This window comes from Mustela lutreola, chromosome 2, assembly GCF_030435805.1.
Source record: "Mustela lutreola isolate mMusLut2 chromosome 2, mMusLut2.pri, whole genome shotgun sequence".
Lineage (NCBI taxonomy): Eukaryota > Metazoa > Chordata > Mammalia > Carnivora > Mustelidae > Mustela > Mustela lutreola.
In genome coordinates this window covers 171,885,078-171,903,915 of record NC_081291.1, presented here as the reverse complement: position 1 = coordinate 171,903,915, position 18,838 = coordinate 171,885,078, and the positions used below count along the sequence as shown (strand labels likewise).

General features: G+C 36.2%; 1 protein-coding gene across 7 annotated transcripts in view; it reads left to right on the top strand.

The window, feature by feature from the left end:
- ALCAM (activated leukocyte cell adhesion molecule) overlaps positions 1–18,838 on the top strand; it is a 211,844-nt gene that overhangs the window by 183,628 nt on the left and 9,378 nt on the right. For 4 of the 7 annotated variants that reach the window (XM_059164257.1, XM_059164261.1, XM_059164263.1 and 1 more), the window contains 5 exons: positions 569–704; positions 813–946; positions 3,830–3,962; positions 5,803–5,841; positions 6,134–6,251. In XM_059164257.1, the coding sequence (XP_059020240.1) occupies positions 569–704; positions 813–946; positions 3,830–3,962; positions 5,803–5,841; positions 6,134–6,251 (560 nt within the window). Of the gene's footprint in view, positions 1–568; positions 705–812; positions 951–3,829; positions 3,963–5,802; positions 5,842–6,133; positions 6,252–18,838 lie in introns of all 7 variants that reach the window. The other 3 variants (XM_059164260.1, XM_059164262.1, XM_059164259.1) reach the window with 2 other exon arrangements.

The window sequence follows — 18,838 nt, the reverse complement described above, 5'->3', positions numbered from 1 at the left end:
TAGAAATTAGAATAGGAAGCTGTTAGTAATGATTTCTTTAAAAACATTTTGTCATAACTACCATGGCCCTGTAATGGATCCCCGGTCTTGGTAAATACATCCCATCAGATGGCTTTCTGACATTTATGCCTATCATTGGTAACTTAGCACAGGTCTTCACTGTCTTTCAATACTAGTTCATCTACGGGGACTTACAAGGAGTAGCTGTTATCAGCTGAGAACTTTCTGAATGTGAACACATTATATTACTTACATAGTTAGTCCTCAAACAATTCAGTATGTTAAGATTATTATCCCATTTCAAAAAGAAGAAAACTGAGTCTCCAAAGTTTATGAACTTGTTCCACATTATAAATTCAGTAAATGAAAGAGTCTGAAATAAAACTCTTGAGTGTATAAAACTACAAAACTATAAAACTACTTTTGGAAGTGTCTGAAGAAAAAGGAACTTGCATTTTCCTTAGATCTGGAAGAAGAATCTCAGGTTTCGGGTTCCGTGAGTATCTAATAAATACATGAAGAAGTTGTATTTGAGCCATATGAAATAATTAACTTTTTGTTTACTCAGGACAACATCAGGCTTCGATCAAGCCCATCATTTTCTAGTCTCCATTATCAGGATGCTGGAAACTATGTCTGCGAAACTGCTCTGCAGGACGTGGAAGGGTTAAAGAAAAGAGAGTCGTTGACTCTCATAGTGGAAGGTAATAAACACTGGAGCACCCGTGCAGAGTTTTCTTTGAGAATTTGATATTCAGTTTCCTTGATGATCTTAGTGTAACATCTTATTTATAATTCTAATGATATTTTAGGAAAACCTCAAATCAAAATGACAAAGAAAACTGATCCCAGTGGACTGTCTAAAACAATAATCTGCCATGTGGAAGGTTTTCCAAAGCCAGCTATACAGTGGACAATTACCGGCAGCGGAAGCGTCATAAACCAAGCAAGTATTTGTCCTCTTCTTACATGCCGCGCTTGGCCCAAAGTGGGCTTTTACGGAGGTGCCTGAGCTGTAGACTAGCTTGTTAGCAACATGAAATTGGCAGTCTATTCTCAGAGGAAGCTTTTGCTAACTTCTTAATTTTTCCAAAGGAAAGAACATGGCTCAAAGAGAAACTTTAAATCCCAGGGCCATGGAGAATGGAAGAATCATTATGTTGTGGTCAGTATCTGTTTTTAGAAGAATGTAAATTGGGTGTTGTTCCATGGTCATTAGTTTCTGAAACTCGGGTGATTAAAACATTAAGGTATACACTTTTCTGCATCATAAACTTACACATCTGAGTATAAGTGGCCTCCATTACTTTGCTTACTTAAGCACATTAAGGGATATTTTTTCCTCAAACTGGGCCCTGGGGGGGTGGTGAGGAACACAGTCTCCGTTTGTGAACATATGGTCTAAATTGTGTATGCCAGGGATAGGGCCAGAGTTAGGCTAGCTAAATATCTAGTGTCTAGGACATTTCCTTCTAAACAAAACTTTAGTATTTGTAACTTTGTCTGGACATTTTAGTAATAGTTAGTAATAGTAAAGGGCTAAGAACTTAGGGACTACCAATAATTTTCTTCTTGACCATCCCAAAAGCAAAAAAAGAAGAAGAGAGAGAATCTGGCCTGTCACTAGGGGTTCAGAACGATCTTTCATTCACTTGCTAGTTTGCTCAGGTTGCTGACATACTTGTTAATTCATTTTTCTCTACAATAGTCTTCATGTTCCTTTTCTCGGTGGAGCCAGTTAAAGACTCTTCAGGAACACCCGGAGGGGCCATTTGATTATCTGAATCCTCTGTGCTGCCTTCTCCCCACCTTTAGGCCCAGTTGATAATCCAGGAAGGCATTCATAAAGCAGAGTTGCATTTAGTTTGAAGTTAAAATTTCTTGCTCTGACGGGGAAGTTGGGCTGCTGGTCCAGCTTATACAACATAGTTTTGCAGAGCAAGGTGGAGTTTGGCTCTTTCACACCTGTGGGTGATGCATAACTCCCGAGTACAGAAGCTCCCCAAAGGAGCGGACACAGTTGAAGCAAATATATGTCAGTCAGTTGTGCGTCCAGCTCTTGGTTTCAGTTCGGGTCATGATCTCAGGGTTGTGAGATTGAGCCCTGTGTGAAGGCAGGCTCCACCCTCAGCAGGGAGTCTGCTTGAGATTCTCTCCCTCTCCCTTCTCCCCATTCCCTGCTCCTGTGTGTGCACACACTCTGTAATATAAATAAATCTTCAAAAAATGACTGTTTCTTTTCTATTCTGTCCTTTTTGCTCTCTAGTTTAATTAAATAATAATTGTAGCAAAAATAACCTTTGGGTACTGGTAATACAAGCGTGGGAAATAGAAAAATAAGCACACAATAAATATTTGAGGAATGAACAGATACAAAGATTTAAAAGGCCGCTCTTAGAATGAGTATGTATATTTTACAGAGATAAAACAAAAACAAAGACTCAGTGAGAAAGTCATGTGAAAAATCCTAGTGGGATGTGGAAAAATAGCATGTGAACTTACTATGAGGATAAAAATAACAATGCCATTCTTCATTGTCAAGGAGAAGGATTGATTCTGGCCCACTAGGTGATATGTTATTTTTCTTGTTCTAGGATTGTGCTGATCTATCCATAATCTTTTATTTGTTCCCTCCTCAATCATATGGTGAATCTATTGTTTTATAATTACTGATGCCTCTAAGCACTTCTGCCCCTGGGATTAGACAGTATCCCTAAGCCAGAGACTATCTTTTTTCCTCAAGGCCCTCATCATATAGTTGACGAGAAAGCAAATAAAGAACAAAGGTAGGCATGGTGTGCAGAATGCAGCTCAGAAAATAGCTCCGGTACATGTTTGCTTTAGTACAGTTGGATTTAGGAGTCAAGTTCTGGGGAAGAGATGAAAGTGAATTGTCTAAGGGTACCTGACTGGCTCAGTCGATAGAGCATGTGACTCCTGATCTTAAGGTTCTTAAGTTCAAGCCCCACGTGGGATGTAGAGATTACTTAAAAGAAAAAGAAAAGAAAATGAATATTTTTTATTTTTGGAGGAATTAAATGCAGTGATTGCCCTTATTAAGACCTCACAAAAACCAAATGAACTTACCAGTCACTGAAAAATAACCCATTCTCCGTAGTTAGCTTGGAAAGTGAGAAAAAGTTGTTTGATTTTTCCCATGAGCAAATCATACATATATAAGTACTTAGATATAATGGTTTAAGGTAGCCCCTGAAGTGAAAAACAATGATATAATTTACAAATAAGAATTAAATTCTTAAGTTTATTAAGAGAAAATTGGTGATTAGATAATCACTAATTATTTTGAGACAAATACTATGATGCCAAAATATTAATTAACATGAGAATCTCTCAGAAGAGTTTAGGGGCACCTGGGTGGTTCAGTGGGTTAAAGCCTCTGCCTTTGGCTTGGTCGTGACCCCAGGGTCCTGGGATCGAGCCCCAAATCGGGATCGAGCCCCACATCGGGATCTCTGCTCGGTGGGGAGCCTGCTTCCTCCTCTCTCTCTGCCTGCTTCTCTGCCTACTCGTGATCTCTGTCAAATAAATAAATAAAAATCTTAAAAAAAAAAAAAAAAAGAGAAGAGTTTAATGAATTCAGTTTTTAGAATTTACAATAGTAGCGTAAACAGAAAATCAGTTACGGATTCACTAATCTTCCTGCCTGCTGTGGATATAAGCCTGAATTTGTTTTTATCGATGACCTTACATCTGCCCTTGAACACCAGGTAGCACTGTGAAGCACCTCCCCTGTTTCACTCAGTATTACTCTTCTCCAAGGTTTTAATCCATTTCTTTTCCTAAACCCATCTTCCCTCTTCTTTTCCAGACAGAGGAATCTCCTTATATCAATGGCAGGTATTATAGTAAAATTATCATTTCCCCTGAAGAGAATGTTACATTAACTTGCACAGCAGAAAACCAGCTGGAGAGAACAGTAAACTCCTTGAATGTCTCTGCTAGTGAGTATTTCATTTCTGGCATTAAAAAAAGTAAGAAAATTTGAAGTTATTCTTCATTAGTTTAAAATCTTCAATTCCATCTTCCTGTACTGCATTATGGTAAGTTTTATGTATTTATTTTGCATCTGGTATCATCATCATAGGCTCTGTTTTGTTTTGTTTTGTTCTGGTGTCCATCCTGTATTATCCTTGTCTTGACAGTTGAATCATTTCATGTTTTATGGGTCAGAGACCTTTTCTGGTAGGAATATTTCCCAAGAGCAACAGAGGATAAGAACCGAGTTATTGTTATTTAATCCATGTTATAATTCAGAATAGAGATAACTCAAAGATTATCTTCAAGCATTTTTTACAGTTTTAGTTTGGGTAAAATTTTAATTCCTTTTAATCTGTTATTTTGAATTCTAATTCTTTGTGGTATTTATCCTACCTTAATTTTGAATAGGAATGCCACATGCACAGTCATTTAGCAAATTGGTAGGAAAACTGATAATAGAATTTATGAAATCTAGTTTCAGAATTGGTGCTTTTGATCATAGTTGAGTCATGGCTAAAAATTAGATACTGAAATTATCCTAGAAAAGAAAGAAATCTGACATGCTGAGCAGCTCTCCAAAAACAGTTGTCATTTAATAAGAAGTTACCCACAATATTTAATTCTGTCCTTGTTCCAATTGCTCTGTAAGCTTTCAGTCAGGACAGGTCCTGGAATGAGGCTTGGTTCTGGACAGGATGCTAACTGACCTTCCAAACTTTCACCTTTGAGTCAGTTCGATTCCTGTCTGTGACATTAGCAGGGTAGGGGTATACCACCTAGGAAGTAGCTGGAGCTGGGAAAAAATAATTGTGTAAAGATAATGATCCCTCACAGAATACGACTGGAATATAAAAAAGCCTGATGGAGTGACCGGAGAAAAGAACCAAACAAATTTACCTCTAAAATAGGTGCATTGACTTCTTAAAATTAAATTTAGCGAGTACTGATTTGTCCTACCTAGAAAGAGGACTTATCCTTTCTTCCTGAACACAACTTTCTCTTTTATTCTAACCTATTGAGTAGTGGCTTCTAGATCTTGCAGTGGCTTGATGAACATTTAATACAGTTGTTTTCAAATGTAGGGAGCACCTCCTGAAATTCCAACATAGTATGTATGAGAAGGGGTCTGGAAATCTGCATTTTGACAGATGGCACTGGAAGTTCTGGTACAGGTCTATAGAAGACTATTTATATAATGTAATATAAGATGATGATCCAGCACATTGGCGATTCTTAAAACGGGCCAGGAGCATGATGCCATCACCGTGATATCTCCACATCATTTGGAGGGCTTCTGCGAACATCACAGATGATGCCTCTTTGCCTCTGAGACGTCCCGTGTTAACCTCCACCCCCACGACTGCAAGACCATCTCTAGAGTCAGGCCCCTGATACTAGAGGATAAAAAGGAATTTGCCACCAAGGCAAGAAAAGTCGAGAAACACTGCACTGTAGATTTGATATATGGCAACTTGTTTCTCTTAAAGAAAAAAAGTTCTATAAAAAGGTGGTAAATAGTGGAGAGATTAATATGGATTTCAGATTAACACTAAAGCTTGTCAGTTGTGAAATTTTCTATGGTAGATTAATACCTTTGCAGTTTTAACGACTCTCCTTAAAACAAGATTAATTTCTTTGTAGGGAAGTTCACGCTCTATTAAATGTAAATTTTTTTTTCTAGCTTTAGCTGTAGAATAGATATTTTATCTTTGAGTATTATCACATCATACTATAATGGTAAAGGTGACTTTCATATATCAACAAATTTTGTTTTTAATTTCATATTAACATTTTTCATTTCAGTAAGTATTCCAGAGCACGATGAGGCAGACGAGATAAGTGGTAGGTACTACGCTGCCGACTCTTCTTCCTTGACTATCAGCTCAAGATTTATGAAGTGTCATTGTATAAGTAATTTCTTAGCTGCCACAATTTTGACTTGAACTAAAATAGCAAATGAGACAAGATAGTAAGAATGCTAAAAATTTGATCTTTTAAAAGCACAAGTTTGCATGTTACTCAGAGTAGTAGTGAGCCTTAATTATTTTTAACAAGAAAGAATAGCCAGATTGACTTCTTCTCAGAAATCCTTGGCAGTGTCTGTAACTGCATGGTCTTTTCTTCTCTGTTGTAGATGAAAACAGAGAGAAGGTGAATGACCAGGCAAAACTAATTGTGGGAATCGTGGTTGGTCTCCTCCTCGCTGCCCTAGTCGCTGGTGTGGTCTACTGGCTGTACATGAAGAAATCAAAGTAAGTTAAGGAAGGAAGACCTGACTTGTTCAGTGACTTCCACTGGGAGAATTATTAATACAGTGTGTTAATGAGCTCACTTCAGCTGGGCATGTGATTTCTGTAATAGGAAAGGCATGTCCCCCAGTCGGGCTGATCGTTATGTTTTGCTTTCCCTTAGTTCACAGTGACTGCTTTGACGGCATCAGATAATTGAATTGAGATGTGATTTCACATGCGTCCCCTTATTTTTCTCAGTCTGTAGTCTAAATTCAATTATTTGATTCCTTTTCCATGCCTAGCGGGTGTTTTAAAAAGCGTATGCTTCCAAAAGGTCAGCTATTCTAAGCCATGTGGCTGAGGATGGTGGAGATGAATTAAAAGTGGTTAGTCCCTCCTGCGGGAATGGCCAGGTGTCTGCGGTGATGGGTCTGGCCAACAGGGAAACTGTCATTGAGGTAGTATTATCTTGTCACTTCTCTGCTCTAGTTAAGTCACATTGGTCCATGAAAGGATCTAAATCAGGAAAAAAAGAAAAATTTGTCATCATTTTGTCTGCAGTTTAAAAAGAAAATTAGACAAAATAACCAGGACTTCTTTAAAAAATACTTGGATGGTGTTTAGATTAAAAATTATTAGTTGTAGGGGCCCCTGGGTGGCTCAGTTTGTAAAGCATCTGCCTTGGGCTCAGGTCCTGGGATTGAGTCCCACATCGGTCTCCCTGCTCAGCAGAGAGCTTTCCCTCTGCCTGCCGCACCCCCTGCTTGTGTGCTCTTTCTCTCCCTCTCTGTCAAATAAATAAAGTCTTAAAAAAAAAAAATTATTAGTCATAAATAATACAGGTGCAACCAACTTTACAAATTAACTAACCATGGTTTATAATGAAAATCTGATTAACCAGTGATGATTCTTGACATAAACACATGCCTAATATTCCTCATCACCCTAGCCTTGACCCCAGATTTGGTTGTGAGTGGGTAGAGTTGGGGTCCTAGCATTTGCATGTTTAAAGTTTCCTTAGTGATTCTGCGGTATACCATTGGTTTCAAACCTGAGGAAATTGATTTTCGCAAGGGGATGTGGATAGCGAGTGGCAACTTTGGACTTAATTTTGTAATTTCTTGATGTCTGATATCACCACCCCTTTCACCAAGTCAGGTAAGTTAACTTTAAAGAAAATCAAAAGAAAAAGCAGACTCAATAAGACCCATGATCTTACTCCGAAAAGAAAGCAATTTCAGTAAAGAAAGTAATATTCGAAAGTAAAAGCGATAGCTCAGAAATTTTCAAGGTCACATCGTACGAGCACATATTGAACTCTGGTTTTTTTTTTGTTTGTTTGGTTGGTTTTTAAAAATTTTTTTTTAATTTATTTTTAATTTTTTTTTTTTGAGCTCTATTTTGATCCTGCAGCTCATCTCTGAAGTAGATACTGTTATTACTCGTATTTTACATTTGAAAGAATGAAGGCGGAGAATGATTAAATGACTTGCTTAAGGTTACTTGGTTCACAAGGGTCGAAGTTGTATTTTATTTCAGATAGTGCTGTTTTAGCATCTGTGTGCTTAATCACTAGGTCTGATTTTCTCACACTGTGCCTTTTTCTCCGTGTTTCAGTCATGTAAGGTAGAAACCTGTTCCTGGTGTGTATTGTAGTTGAACCCATCCACTCTTACACTGGGGTGCTGTCACATCTGATCTCAGCACCTCACTCCTCCATCACCCTGTCGCTTGGTGACAAATGTGTTCTTTTTCTCAGTGAACATTTTACCTACCAATACTTCATGTGGGCTTGTGTCCGTGGTTTCTGTGGAAAATTTAGAAGACTGCCTGTACCATGTGATTGAAAGGAAATGGCAAGCAGTTGCCCAGAGACAATATCTTTTAATATGTTAATATTTAATAGAATTTTAAGTTTTGTATAAGTTTCTTATAAAGAGAGAATAAAATCCTATTCTCTCTTTATAATCCACTATAAGGTACTCACAAATCTAACAGCTTGGGCTCTGGGGTATTTCCATTTTATTTACTTAGGATTTCTGATGCATTCCAATGTAGTTTCATTTCTTAAAAGAATAAAAATGAAATTCCTCTGTATCCTGGAATTGAGCTGAAAAATAAGCAGAGTTTTCTACATTACGACCAAATAAATGCTAAATTTTTGGAACACCCCGAATGTTCCTAATCACCATATTCTAATTGCCAGGATCTCATTAGATGCCATTTATCCTTCTATGAATAAAAAAAGAAAAAATTGTGTGTGTAGGATTTTTTTGTTGTTACTTTGTTGGTTGTTATCATATGGTGCCCCAAAATTAAAATCATGGATAAACGAATGCTGGACACTTGGCTTCATAGTGCCTTTAGGCCAAGGGTTGATACATCATGGAGTTCCTTTAAAGTGCCTCATTAAATTAAGTGCATATTTTACTATCTGACTTGAAAGTTCATCTGAGTAACTGTTACTTAATTGAAAAGCGCATCCATTTTGCCAGGGTTAGTATTATTTGTAACCAAAATAATAAGTTGCAATTCTCATCCCAAACATTAAAGTGTTTTTATGAAATTTGTGAAACTTAAGATTTGCTAAGTGTTCTGCATTCCTGATGGGTTATTCTTTGCTATTTCCCTCTGAGATAAGCCAGCATTTTTGCAAGATGAGTTATTATTAATCCCTGTGTCCAGAGTAAGTGCACTTTTATAACAAGAACTTTTGAGTTAAGAATTGCTAAGGCCATTTTTGGGATCTGGTATAGTGGTATACTTTCTTTTCTATTCTTTCTTTTTTTCTTTTTTTCTATTCTTCTACTTCAATTTTTCAAATCAGTATGAGGTTTTCATTACTGTCATTAGCTAATTCATCACTATTTTACATGGGTAGGAGAGTTTTATTAATAAAGATGTAGTCCAGAGTTTTCCCCCAAATGTATATTCCTATGTTTACCATCTTGCAAAATAATACCATTAACGATCTCGTAAGTCACCATTATGACAAACACTGTGAACAAAAATTACGAGTTAAAATCTTATTTAAAAGCCTCAGTGATACAACTCACAGAACAGGGAGGTTTAAACAACATTTGGGGAAGTTCTTTGCATTGGCATTTTTAAAAGTCAGTGGAGAGGGTAGAAACAATCTTTTATGTCCAGGTGGAACTTAAGAGTGCATTTCTTAACATACCTAGTGATATGTAGCTAACACGCATTCCCCATTCCATTGGTATGAACTCTCCATATTTTTATATCTATTTCAGTTATGGAGAACTGCAGCAAGAAATGTTAGTAGTTGTGCTTGGCATTGTGATCTGGTATATTCATTGGAGAGAAGGTCTTATGATTCCTCTGTTGCTTTGAATCATACAGATTCTCACTGGAAGCTTTTTTCTTTACATTGGCTATTTTTTGATAATGAAAGTGGATGACTGATCATTTACCATATACATAGGGTATTAATTCACAGTTCCAGACATAAAGCATGAATTGACTAAGTCTGCTTCATGTCTAGTTGTTAACAGATGGAAGAACATTAAAAAACTAGGACTGATTCAGTTACTACTTTTTGTTATTTTCTCCATTTCTCTCCATCCTATCCTCAGAACATTGTTTTTAGCTCTGCAGGATGTTACCTCTTACTATTTGAGTTTCAAATCCTCTCTTGCATATCTTGTAGTACAATAACTATATAATAATAACAATAATAATGAAATAATGAAATAAATAATGGAATAATAATAATAATGATGAAAATTCAAAGAGCCAAAGATAAAGGAAAAATACAAAGGCAGCATGATGTAACTGTGAACCTGTTTAAGCATTTATTAAAACCATAATTTCCAGGTTGGTTGCATTGAAGAGACCCCTGACCGCTATATTTCTTACCACTAAACTGGACGTGAGTGCCAACCAGATATTTGTTGTCTCAAAATATACATTGTGTGAATCTTAGAAACTTACCAAGAGATTTATCTTTTGCAACTATGGAATTCATGACTATTTTCATGAAATTTTTATGTAACTCTAAAACTCACAAATATCCTGTCGGTTCTGCCTTGTGTAATGCTGTATTATTCCACTACTGTCTCAGAAAAAAACAGAAATGGTCCTAAGTTGGCAAAAAAGACTAAAGAGGACTTAACTATAAGCCTGAAATTGCAGGAAACAATATTATTTGTTTCTTAACAACGCTATTAAGCCTTTCTGGAATTTTTCTCATTAGTATCTCCTGATACATAGAAGAAGATCTTGCAAGAAATTTGATTTTAATTGAATTCTATTTCCAGTCAATACCTCTCTGAAATTCAGTATATGTTCCTGTGAGGGAAAATCAGCTCCCCACTGAATAATTTGAGAAAATAGTGCTTGAGCACCATCTATAGCACATTTTTCTTGACCTTCCTCATTTATCACTACATAAGCACCTATTAGTCTTTTTTCTTATTTTTTTTAACTCAAATCTTCAACAGTTTAATGAGTTAAATGCAATTAACCCTATTTCACGGTGTCCAAGTCTCTGTGAAATTAACCTGTTCAAGATAATGTGTGCAGTATATTATTCCATATCCCATATAATATCAAATATATTTTGCTGCCTCAAGACTTCTTTGGAATCAAAATTTCATCTCTGACTTTGATTGCTGGTCAACGTTTAATATAGTGTAGGGGATGGGAGGGTGTGCTCTAATGTGCGGGACTGATGTGGCCTCTCTCCTTGTATTAGAAATTGGGCTAATCCAAATTCTGGGTTCTTTCTCTTTCCCTACCCATAGTTTAGCAGGCAGTCAGAAGCAGGAAGAAAAGAAAATGCCCCATTATTCTATCCAACTGTAAACAACAGAGTAAACTAGAGGGGAAATAAGATAATGTAGAAATGGTAGAGTCCCCATCCAGTCAATCACAAGGTCACTGGCCACTCAAAAGGCAGAATCAGCCATCCATGACCCTCCCCTCTCCTGCTAGATAGTACCTGAAATGTTTCCAGAGGAAAGGGCTTGCTTCAAAATAAAATGTTTTCAATTTTTTCAACTTCTAGCTGCCTGTATACATGCATTTCTTTCCCTTCTTTCCCTGTTCTCTGAGCCAGGCTATGTGCTATATACCAGCATTACCCAGGTTAAGGAAACACTTTAGACTCTGAGGCTGAATGCGTGTAGGTGGCATCCTGTTCTTGTGCATATTCAGAATTTTTGTGTTTATTTTAATTCCCACTTGTTTTACATAATGGGTGGTCCCCATATTCACGGTTGGCCTAAGTGAAAGGCCGTTTTTTAACAATTCTTACTGAGGACTTTAGAGTTCCCTATTTTAGTGGAGAGTTCCTATAGTATCTTAGAGATTCGAAGGATCTCAAAAGGAAAGCAGTAATAATAAGACCAACGCTTTATTCTTTTTTTCCTTCTTCAAACGCAGAAAATGCTGACGACTCTTCTTCTGAGATGCAGGGACTGGACCCCTCCTCTCCTCTAACTCTTTTTTTTTTTTTTTTTTTTAAAGATTTTATTTATTTATTTGACGGAGAGAAATCACAAGTAGATGGAGAGGCAGGCAGAGAGAGAGAGAGAGAGAAGCAGGCTCCCTGCTGAGCAGAGAGCCCGATGCGGGACTCGATCCCAGGACCCTGAGATCATGACCCGAGCCAAAGGCAGCAGCCCAACCCACTGAGCCACCCAGGCGCCCCTAAAGTAGTTGTTGAGTTCCTAATTCCTACCAGCTGTGTTTGAGAGTTTCCGTTCTTCTCCATCCTTGCCTACATTTTGTCATTCTGTTTAATTTAGCTATTCCAAGAGGTGTGAAATTATATCTAATTTTGGTTTTAGCTTGCATTTCTCTGAGAGCTAATGATTTTAACCTCTGTGTACTTATTGGTCATCATTTTTTGTGCAATGACTATTTAGGTCTTTTACTTAAGGATTTTACTGGTATTTGTTTTCTTGTGAATGATGTAAGAGTTTTTTACATATTCGGTATAAAAGCCCTTTGTTATAGATATATTCTGACTGTTTTGCCCTAGTTTGTGGCATGGCTTCTTTTTCTTTTCTTAATGCTGTCTTTTTAATGAGCAGAAGTTTTTAATTTTAATGAAAAATGTAGGAACTTTTTCCTGTTATGTTTGGTGCTGTCTGTGCTCACTCTTCAAAATCTTTGCTTATCCCTAAATGGCAAAGATATTTTCCTGTCTTTTTCTAGAAACTTTACACATTGGAAGATATGATACATCTAAGATAAAGGTGGTTTATATGGATGATTTTTGCTTTTGCTATACATATAGTTGTTAACTGATTCTAGCACCATATGTTAAAAGGACTTTCTTTTTTTTTTTTTTTTTTTTTTTTTAAAGGACTTTCTTTTGGCCTTGGAACATTTGTAGTAGCAGTAGTAGTAGTAGTAGTGATGGTAATAATAATAGTAGTAGTACTATTATTAATAATGTAATGTAAGTCTTTCAACTTTGGTGTTCTGCTTGTGTTAGCAATTTTATTTCTTTGCATTTTCATATAAATTTTAGCAACTTGCTAATTTCTATCAAAAAATTAAGAGCTCTGTGGGATTATGGTTGCTTTGAATTTACAGATCAGTTTGAGTAGATTGGAATCTTAAATTTGACCTCTTATTTAGCCTTCTGATATATGAACATCATATATCTCTTCCTTTACTCTCCATTTTTTCTTAGCAATATTTTATAACTTTTAATGTAGATATTGACTTGTCTTAAAATTTATTCTTATGCTTTATGTCCTTTGCAGCAATTATAAGTGCAGTTACTTTTCAGTTTTTATTTTCCATTTTTATAGTAGTATATAAAAACATGATTTTGTATATATATATTTTATAGTAGTATATAAAAACATGACTTTGTTGTTGAAATCTGTACAACCATCATCCTAAATTCACTTGTTAATTCTATAGATTGTTATATAGATTTCTATATAAATAATCATTTCATCTGAAAATAGAGATAATTTTACTTCTTCATTTCCCTTCTGTATGCTTTTTATATTTCGTTTTCTGACTTTACTGCACTCATAGAGACCTCCAATACAATGTTGAACAGAACTGTTGAAATCCTTACATTTCTAATCTTAGAAGGGAACTGCTCAATATTTGCTATTATGTATGATAGTGGCTCTGTGTTTTTCATATGTGCCTATCCAAAGTTAGCCAGAGTGTGAGACTTAGGTACAATCATTCCAACTGCCATGGCTGCCCAAGACTTCTGACCCCAGATGGAAGGAGTTAGGGGTCCAGATACAGAGTTAGAGTTCATTTAAGAAAACCTTCGCTTCTGATAACCAATTGAGATTGAGGGTTTCCCAAAACCATGCTCAGGTTTGATCATTTGCTAGAAATACAGAGTTTCCTGGAACCTAACATACTCACATTTATGTTCATTACAAGTAATGGATATTGGCCAAGGAAGAGAAGTGTAGGGCAGAGTGTGGGAGAATTCCACATACAGAGTTTCCTTTGTCTTCAGGGACCTGTTACTCCGCTGGCATTGGTGTGTGGCAAAAGCATGGAGTAGTGCCAGTCTGAGAAACTCACTTGAGATTGGCTGTGCAGTTTTTACTGGGGCTTGTTTATAGGGCATTACTGATTAACTACTTGTCCATGGTTAAACTCAAATTTCCAGCCTCACCCTTCCTTAGAAATTAGGCTGATATCACATGACCTAAAGCTCTAAACCATATCATTGCTCTTTCGGGTGTGGGCAGCCTTGGGCCATTGGGTGTTGATGGACCTATCCTAAGACATCTTCTCAGCCTAAGCTCTCAATTGTGATTGAAGAGACCCACCAGGAAAAGAAAGCCACTCCTTGCATTCATAGTATTCTATTTAGAGATGATCTCCACCGGAACTGAGGACAAAGCCCAGATGGAACTGAGGACAAAGCCCGGACTGCTTTTGGGGCAAGGCCAAATTCCTTACTACACGATGTCCTTTTACAGGTTAAAGAAATTTTTAAATATTCCTAGATTACTAAGAGTTTTTATCACAAATTACTGTTGAATTTTCTCAAATGCTCTTTCTACATCTATATTACATCACCATTATTTGTACAAAAAATCATACTGTTTTCTTTTATTTTTTATTCTGATAAATTATGTTGATTGATTGTTGGATATTAAATGTCCATTTCATTTCAAGTTGTTGACATTTTTGCAAAAAGAAAAAATACCCAGAATTCCAAGTCTGTAGTGATAACACTTTGTTTTCTAATATTGTGAATTTGTATTTTGTTCCATTATACTCAGTCTTTTTGAAGAATTAATCATTTTCTTAAAATTTTAAGTGACTTTCTTATTTATTTTGTTTTTATTTCTATTGCTTATAATTCAATTTTCATTCTTTTTGCTCTTAGGATTACTATTCTCTTCCAGTTGGAGTTCTCAACTTTCTTTTTTTTTCTAATTTAATGAAGTCAATTAAAAATTTAGATAACTGATATTAGCCCTACTTTCATAACAAAAGCATTTAAATTATGAATTTTATGCTCAGCATTGTGTTAGTTGTATTCCATGAATTTCAGTGTGTTGTATTTTCATATTCACTCAGCTCAAAATGTTTTTGGATTTCCTTTGTGGTTTCTTTGGAGTCATGTAACTCCAAACAGTTTTAAATTCCAAACATTTCTCTGACTTCTGTTTTGTTAAGTCTTTTGAAATGCATTGATACCTATTGTTTTTTGGCCTACCATGCAACCATATGGTATTACCTGGTGAATGCTAGCTGGGCACTTGAAAAAAAATACTAGGTGGTTGATGGATACAATGTTCTATAGCTCTATGTTAGATTAAAGTAGATAATAGTTTGTTTATATCTTCATATCCTAACAGATTTTTTTTTCTCCAAAATATATGAAATCACTTCACTAGTACACTTGTGGTACTAGTGCTAGCTCAGTACTAGTTACTTTGTCATGATTGTGTATATGAGATTTTGGTCCACTATCAGCTTCTGAAATGGGGGCATTACATTCTCTAAATATGATTGTGTATTTGCCTATTTATTTCTCCTTTTAAGGCGGTCAGTTTTTGTTTTATGTTTTCATTAATGACATACGCTTGCAATTGTTATGACTGCCTTATGTATTGCACCTGTTATAACTATGAAATTTCTCGTTATTTCTATAATGTTCCTTGTGTTGAATTTTACATTGCCTGATGTTAATATAGCTATATTGCGTTCATATGCTTACTGTTTACATGTATATCTTTTTCTATCCTTTTATTTTAGTTTTTCTATCTCTGTATACTTAAAGTATATCTCATATACAATACGATTAATGAAACTATGGCTCTCGAGTTGCTGCCTTACTCTGTAAATAAAGTTTTAGTGGTAGCACAACCATGCTCATTTCTCTACATACTGTTTGTGTTGTTTCACACGATACGGCCAGTGTTGAAGAGTTGGAACACAAACTATATGGCCTACCAGTCCAAAAATATTTACTATCTGTACCTTCTAGAAAAAAAATTTAACCCCTGGAATGTAGCATTTAGTTACTCTGCTTGCTTGTACAGTCTGACAGTCCCTTTTAATTGGAGGATTTAGCCAAGCTACACTTGACTTAAGTATTGACATAATTACATTTAAGACCACCATCTCACTATTTGTTTTCTAGTTGTTCTCTTTTCCTGCTTTGAGTTATTTATATAAGTTTTAATATTACATTTTAATTTCTCTAATGGTCTTTTAACTATACCTCTTCATATTCTTTTATTATGGTTGCTGTAGGAATTATAATAAAAGCTCTTGGGCGCCTGGGTGGCTCAGTGGGTTAAAGCCTCTGCCTTCAGCTCAGGTCATGATCCTGGGGTCCTGGGATCGAGCCCCACATCAGGCTCTCTGCTCGGCAGGGAGCCTGCTTCCCCCTCTCTCTGTCTGCCTCTCTGCCTACTTGTGATCTCTCTGTCAAATAAATAAATAAAATCTTTAAAAAAAATAAAAGTTCTTAATTTACAACAATCTACTCATGTAATAATCAAGAATCCTTGAAACATTATAAATGTATTTAACTTCTTTCACATAATTATAGTCTGAGGTTTGTAATATATGCAGTCATAATGGATATGACAGCAATAACAAAATGGATGGAAGAAATTAAATGATTACAATTTTTTTTTTAAAGATTTTATTTGTCAGAGAGAGAGAGGGAGAGCACAAGCAGGGGAGTGGCAGGCAGAAGGAGAAGCTGACTTCCTGCTGAGCAAGGAGCCCAATGTGGGACTCTCCCAGGACCTTCGGATCATGACCTGAGCCAAAGGCAGATGCTTAATGGACTGAGGCACCCAGGTGTCCCTGAAATTACAATGTTTCAAGGGTCTTGTGCAATGCTGTATATTTCACATTAAATGATTGGTTGTCTTTATAAAAAATTGTTAAATAGTACTTCAATTTTATCACATATGGAAATAATCTGTATTCATTCTTGTACATCTTAGTTTCCACATCGTGTCATTTCCCTTCAACTGAAGAAGTTCCTTTTTAATACTTCTTTTACCATACGTCTGCTAGTGAGGATTTCTCCCAGTTTTCCTTCATCCAATTTAATATCTTATTTTTTTTTTAATTTATTTACTTGACAGACAGAGATCACAAGTAGGCAGAAAGGCAGGCATAGAGAGAGAGAGAAAGGAGGAAGCAGGCTCCCCGCTGAGCCGAGAGCCCGATACAGTGCTCCACCCCAGGAACCTGGGTTCATGACCGGAGCTGAAGGCAGAGGCTTTAACCCACTGAGCCACCCAGGCGCCCCTAATATGTCTTTATTGTCTTAATTCATAAGGTCTTTTTACTGAATATAAAATTCTGTGTTCCCATTCAGTTTTTCTCTGCTTGACTTAGTTCACTTAGCATAATACCCTCCAGTTCTATCCACATTGATGCAAATGGTAGGTATTCGTCCTTTCTGATGGCTGAGTAATATTCCATTGTATATGTGAAACACATCATTTTTTTTCTTTAAGATTTTATTTGTTTATTTGAGAGAAAGTGCCAGAGAGAAAGGAGGAACAGAGGGGAGGAGCAAAGACAGAGAGAGAAGTAGACTCCGCACTAAACAGGGAGCCTGATGTGGGACCTTGTCCCAGGACCCTGAGATCATGACCTGTTGAAGGCAGATGCTTAACCGACCAAGATACCCAGGCACCTCTGAAAGACATCATCTTTACCCATTGATCTGTTGAAGTTATATCTTGGCTCCTTCCACAACTAATGAATCATGGAACAGTACAACAAAAACTAGTGATGTAATATATGTTGGCTAATTGAACTTAATAAAAAAAATTCTGGGTTGAGACATTTTTCTTTCAGCATTTTAAAGGTGATTTGTTATCTCTGCTATGCATTTTTTTCCTTGATTAAATAGTCAGCAGTAAATCGTGTCATTGTTCCTCTGTGCAGATTTTCTGTTAATACTTCTAAGTCCTTCTCTTTATATTTGCTTTTGGTTAGTTTGATTATGGTATACTTAGGTGTGTTTTTCTCTGTATCATTCCTCCTTGGGGATTGATGAGCATTTTGGATCTCTAAGTTAATGGACATCAGTAAATCTGGGAATATTTTTCATTGTTTCGTCAAATATGTTTTTTGCCGCATTGTCTTTAGCTTCTTCTTCTGGGATTCCAATTATGCATACATTAGAGTGTTCAGTATTGCCCTACAGGTTGCTGAAGATCTTTCTTTCCCTGTCAGCTTAACGCACAGTTTATGGGGGTTTTTTGTCCTCAAGTCACTGAAACTTTCTTCTGCTACCTCCAATCTGATAAGACAATTCAGTGAACTATTCATTATAGTTTTAAGTGGTAGAATTATTTTTGTTTACTTTTTTGCACTGGGATTTCTGTCTGTTCTCTCATTGTCACCACATTTGTCTTTCTGTCATTAAATACGTAATACAATAACTGATTTGAAGTTATTTCCTGCTGTTTCCGAAATCTTTGTCATCCAAAGACATGCTCTGGACTTTGTGTTACACTTTTCTATTCTTCATATGTATGATAACTTCTTTAAGAATTATATATTCATCTTTTGGGGTTGATATGTTGTAGAGATTCTGTGTTCCATTGTATTCTTCTAAAGGATATGGATTGTTTTTCCTAGCAGACAATTAAACTTCTGGCTGATTTCCTTAATTTTGTGAAGGTGACACCTACATTTTATATGGCATGACTGTCTTGGTTGAATACTAGACTCTGCACATGGTCTTTGGTTGGCTTATCTGAGAAAGATTAAAGACTTTCGTTTGGTGCAATTGAACTCCAAACTATGTTTCTTTGTGTAGATAGTAGTAAAGTCTATGTCACATCTTTAAGCTTTCCAGCTGTTGCTTTCTGCTTGGCTAAGTGAAATTTTTCTCCTCTACACACATGGTTTAGGGATCATCCAAGGTGTTTATTGTGGTTTAAATTCATGTTTGGGATTCTCACCACTCTGGGGCCCTCTTCTTTCTGAGATTTTTCCTCTTTATTTTTAGTATTTATTATAGTTAGCAAATGTCTCACCAGCTGGGAAGTGACTTTTGAAGAAAAATTAAAAGTAGAGCTCACTCAGTATAAGGATCAAATTTCCTTCACTTTCTACTTTCTTTTTGCCACTCTCAAGTGCAGTCGAAT